The sequence below is a fragment of the Penaeus monodon genome, unplaced genomic scaffold (genome assembly GCF_015228065.2).
Source record: "Penaeus monodon isolate SGIC_2016 unplaced genomic scaffold, NSTDA_Pmon_1 PmonScaffold_7575, whole genome shotgun sequence".
In the NCBI taxonomy this organism is placed as follows: Eukaryota; Metazoa; Arthropoda; class Malacostraca; order Decapoda; family Penaeidae; genus Penaeus; species Penaeus monodon.
The window spans coordinates 1-5,000 of NW_023662744.1; the positions used below are offsets into that span (position 1 = coordinate 1).

The 5,000-nt window shown below is 43.7% G+C and overlaps 1 protein-coding gene across 1 annotated transcript; it reads right to left on the reverse strand.

The window, feature by feature from the left end:
- Nucleotides 1-3,094: 3,094 nt before the first annotated feature.
- On the reverse strand, nucleotides 3,095-3,777 carry LOC119571706. Its single transcript, XM_037918891.1, has 2 exons — nucleotides 3,699-3,777; nucleotides 3,095-3,486 (listed from the first exon to the last, which is right to left on the reverse strand). The coding sequence occupies exons 1-2, from the start codon at nucleotides 3,775-3,777 to the stop codon at nucleotides 3,095-3,097; spliced, it is 471 nt and encodes a 156-aa protein (XP_037774819.1).
- Nucleotides 3,778-5,000: the final 1,223 nt, after the last annotated feature.

The following is a 5,000-nucleotide window of genomic DNA, read 5'->3' on the forward strand; positions in this document are numbered from 1 at the left end:
AATTCCTAGGTGTCATTTTGACTCCAAACTGTCCTGGCGAGACCATATTCTACACATTAAAGAAAAAGCTCTCCGCCGTCTTCGAATCTTAAAAACTCTCTCCCATATATCATGGGGCTCAGATCGCAAAACTCTCCTTCATCTTCATGTTACTTTGATCCTCTCCACTCTTGATTATGGATGCCATATCTACTCCTCTGCCTCAACTTCTCTCCTTGCCCATCTTGATACAATCCATCACTGTGGTCTTCGCTTAGCACTAGGCGCCTTTCGCTCCTCCCCAGTTGAGAGCCTGTACACTGAATCAGGCATACCATCTCTATCTCGACGTCGTGCCCTTCTCTCTCTCCGATGCTATGTTCGATTCCACCAATTTTCCCTCACTAAACTAAATATCCCACAACCCCTACTTTTTACCTTAGCTTCATCTCCACGATTACCTACTCCTTTCTCAACACGCATGGATACCCTCCTCTCACATTCCCTTTTCCCCCATCTCCAACCTCTCCCATTCTCTGTCCATTCCGTCCCTCCATGGCTCATACCTCACCCCCATATTTGCTCTTCTGTTTTCCCCGACCCACCAAAATCAAATATCCCTCCTACTGTCCTTCTCACACATTTCCTTGACCATGTCTCCACTCATTCCTCTAGTATTCATGTATATACTGATGGCTCCAAATCCACCTCCGGTGCTGGTTTTGCAGTAATCTTCCCAACTCGTACTTTCAAATACTCCCTTCCTCCTGAATCCAGTGTCCTTACTACAGAATTGTATGCACTCCTTTTTGCTCTAAAACACATATACTCACTTTCCTCTTCCTCTTTTACAATTTTTACTGACTCCCGTAACTCATTAACTCTCATAAAGTCAATACACACCACCAACCCACTTGTTTGTAAGATCCAGAACTGGTTGTTCTACCTGTCCACACGCCATAAAACAATCAAATTTTGCTGGGTGCCCAGCCATGTTGGAATCCCCGGCAATGAACAGGCAGATACACTAGCACGCCACGCCTCTATGTCCACATCATACCAACCACGCTTCTCACATATCCCAGCCACGGATTATTACCCACACTTTAAGACCTTCTTGTATAAACGATGGCAATCTTTTTGGTCAAGCCTCCGCACTAATAATTACATTCTGTAAAACTATCAATCTCCTCCTGGTCAACTCCATTTCATCGGAACAGACGTTGGGAGACTGCTCTCGCCCGCTTACGCATTGGCCACACCCGTCTAACACACTCCTATCTGATGTCACAATCTGATCCACCCTTATGTTCCTTCTGTAATGTTCCCCTTTCAATCCCTCACATCCTATTATCGTGCCCACGTTTTGAAACAACCCGTACCTCTGCTTTCCCCCATCTATCCTCCCTTCACCGACCTCCCAACCTATCAGACATCCTTTCAGAATCCCACACTTTCTGCTTCAACAACCTATTCTCTTTCCTCAAACGCATACATATCCTTCATCTAATCTAACTCCTTACCACACCCGACCCTAACCCTTTCACTCACCAATTCCTTTGCCCAGCTTAGACAACTAATCACTAACTCAACCACCCTTCCCAAACATTAACTATAGTGCTACATGACCTTAGATGTCTAGCACATTTCTCTTGCTTTTAATCCATTAACCATTAACCATTAGGGTGCATGATTGGTACTATTATTTAAGCTTGTATAAAATTGAGCAGAAAAAAAGTTTTGTTAAAATGAGTTTTCACAATATGGTTTGTTATGGAGCTTGAGTAGGATTTTGGCGCACTAATTAATTTTACATAGTTTGTTAAACTTCGTAAAACTGACCCCCACAATCCCTTCGTTGTCGTGGGGGTTAGGAGACGGGGTCTGCGGCCCAATGTAGGGATCACCCCTGTCATGGACCTCAGCCTTCGCCTCAACTAATTTTGCAGGGTCTTTTCTTCTCCATCTCTTTTCCTTCTCTTCTTAGCCCCCTTCTGTTCACTTATCCTAATCTTTAACTCATTTTGCCCTTTTGCCACAATGCTTTATCATGGTGCTATATGACCTTTGTCTAGCACGTTAATTTGTTTTAACCATTAACTGAATGTCCATATTTTATTTCCGGTTACACTTCAAGCTCCCATAAAAAAAATTGCCCTTTGGAAAACGGAAGATGATTTTATGACCTTTATTCAAAGGTAGTTATTATAGACATTGTCGCCATCGCTATTGTGAGATGATAAAGATAGTATTGCGACCCCCCCCCCCTCCCCTCAATGGCTTAGGAGACGGGTCTTTTCTTTTCCCTCCCTTTTCCTTTTCTTCATCCCCTTCTGTCCATTTATCCAAATCGTGAACTCCGATTTACCATTTTCATCACATTACTCTATCATAATGCTGTGTAACCTTTGATGTCTGGCACGTTTATTTGTTTTGACTATTCTGGAAATACACAAACATTGCCTTACTGAACCAACTTACTTGCAAGACCCACACTACCACTATATTTTGTATACGCCGCTAATGGCCTTCGATGTTGACACGGCAGAAAATATTCGATAAACAAATAAATAAATATTGCGATATATGCATTTCGTGGTAATTTTAGGTTTAGTTACGGGATGAAGTATCATAAATAGCAGAACCGAAAACTATCACGGTTTTAAGGGGCCTGAGTACCTAAATAGCGGACCTCTGCTCATCCCCTTTATATTCTGATCTTATTGAATGGACACAAGTAGATTTTTAAAATTCCCACTATTTTTACGCATTTTGTAAATATATAATAACAGGTATAAAGTACCTTTTCACTATACACGAAGAGCGAATATTTTTGAGCAACGAAAATGGAGTCTAGTATGTTCTCTCCCGAATGTATTCATATTACAGAACCCCTAAAGTTCAGCATTCTAAAAAAAACAAACAAACAAACAAAAAAAACGAAAAAAGTGATTTTACTACACTCCTGCTTTGAAACATTTGGAAGCAAATCTCGGAGAAAAGTCACACACACATGCCTTAGCCACTTCTTGGTGGACTTTGACCCCTCGAACTTCTTGGTCTTGAATGACCCCGCGTATTTTTCCACTCTATCGATTCCTGTTTGCGCTCTGGATCAGAAATATATCCAGGTTTCATCACAGTTTACCAGTCTAAAAAGGAAGGCGTGAGGGTCCAGGTTGTACTTGGTTAACAGAACAGGGCTAATAGCCACTAGGTTCTGCTTCATTTCAGCTGCCAATATTTTAGGGATCCATCTTGCACAAACCTTATTCATATGCAAATGTTCATGGAGGATAACCACGATTGATCCATGTGAGATGCCTGGTTCCTCCTCTATCTCATCAATAGAAATTCGCCGGTTTTCTATAACAAATTCATGGTCTTTATCTATATTTTTCTGTGTGGTCGCTGTTGAAGATCTTTCAACGGTTCGTCTTTCAGTGACTTTCCCGGCCTTGAAATCTTGCACCCGTCGTTTGACTATTGCATAGCAAGGAGCAGACCCTGTATACGGCACGCAAGCGTTTGTAAATTCTTTGCTCCATTTACCCTTCCAGTGTGAGAAACTTAATCACTGCTCTGCACTCCGTCGTGTCCATTTTTAGCCGTTTAGTGAAGGTACTCAGGACGACAGCACTCTAGCGTCATCTAGGAAAAAGTGGAATACCTGATACTTTGTATAATGCCTAATAAGGTGTTGCTATATGATACCATACACAAAAAATAAAGATTGGGACCCAGGAAGTATGGTAAACTGAAAACTTCTGACCTCCTCTTGCATGTAGATACGGTCATCGTACAGCATCAGTTATTTTCCAAGGACCAGTCCCCCCAATCCCTTGCCCGTTGTTGTCGTGGGGGGGCTTAGGAGGCGGAGACTGGGACCCAATGATGGGGAACTCCCCAACCTTGGGACTCCGCCCTCGACTCAACTAATTTTGCATGGTCTTTATTTTCCTTCCCACTTTTCGTTTCTGTCCCTTCACCAAACCCTTCTGCTATCCACCTCCTAAGGTGTGAGAGCCGTGCTGAAAGGATGAAAGGCTGACTTTGTGCCAGTCCTGAACGGCCTGAGGGAGCCATGGGCACGGTATTCCCCTGATTTAGTTACCTAGCCCTTACCCCTCAAGGGGACCCTGAGGGGTGGACTGTTTTTATCCCCAACATAACCCAGGCTTACCATGGCCAGTAATGAAAACATATCCCCACTATTAGGGGCAATGAGGCTTGCCCCTTTATCAAATAGCCCCAACGATGTAAACCCACCCGATTCCCTGACCCCAGGCTCTCCTTTGACCACGGCTCCGAACACTGCAATAACTACCCCCTCATCAATGCCTACTAGTACAGTAGCCAACAACAACCCTTAAGGAACATTTCCACTCTTCCAGCATGCTCAACTTCAACACCTCTATCCCCACAACCTCCAACATCAACCACCCCATCCTCCCTTATTAATACCTTACAGCCTTATTGCCCACCTCCCCATAACACTACCTCCCTCAACACTACTCCATCTTCGTCACGCCCCCGCCCTTCTACTACCCCTATCTCTACAACAATCTTGAATACTCTCTTTAGCGCAGCCAAATGGGACCGATTTTTCGTGATCCCTCCCACAGCTCTCTACTCTGACAACACCCTTCTCTTCCAACAATGTCTCCAAAAACAAGTAGGTAAAGTCTCTTTCCGTAGCCGACCCGACCGCTCCCGTCTTGTCACAGTAACATCCGAAAACCAAGCTATAGTATTAACAAAACTAACCGACCTATATGGTAACCCCATCCTTGCAGAACCCCATCCAACCCTCAATACTTGCACCGGAACAGTTTCAATCTCCCCAGCAAATTGCCCAATCTATGACAAAGATTGGTCAGACTGTTGAGAAGACCTACTTGCCTGTCTCACAGACTATGATGCAACATCAGTACATTGCTACTCCATTCCCCCCAGAGGTCATCGAAAGAAACCCACTAACATAGCCAAAATTACCTTCCGTAGACATGACCTTCCCTTTA

Excerpts from the sequence above, each read along its gene's own strand:
- LOC119571706 (XM_037918891.1), bottom strand. The coding sequence starts at position 3,777 with ATGACCGTATCTACATGCAAGAGGAGGTCAGAAGTTTTCAGTTTACCA. Across the intron at positions 3,487-3,698 it reads TCCCAATCTTTATTTTTTGT|GGTCTGCTCCTTGCTATGCA; the intron begins GTATGGTATCAT and ends TGCCGTATACAG.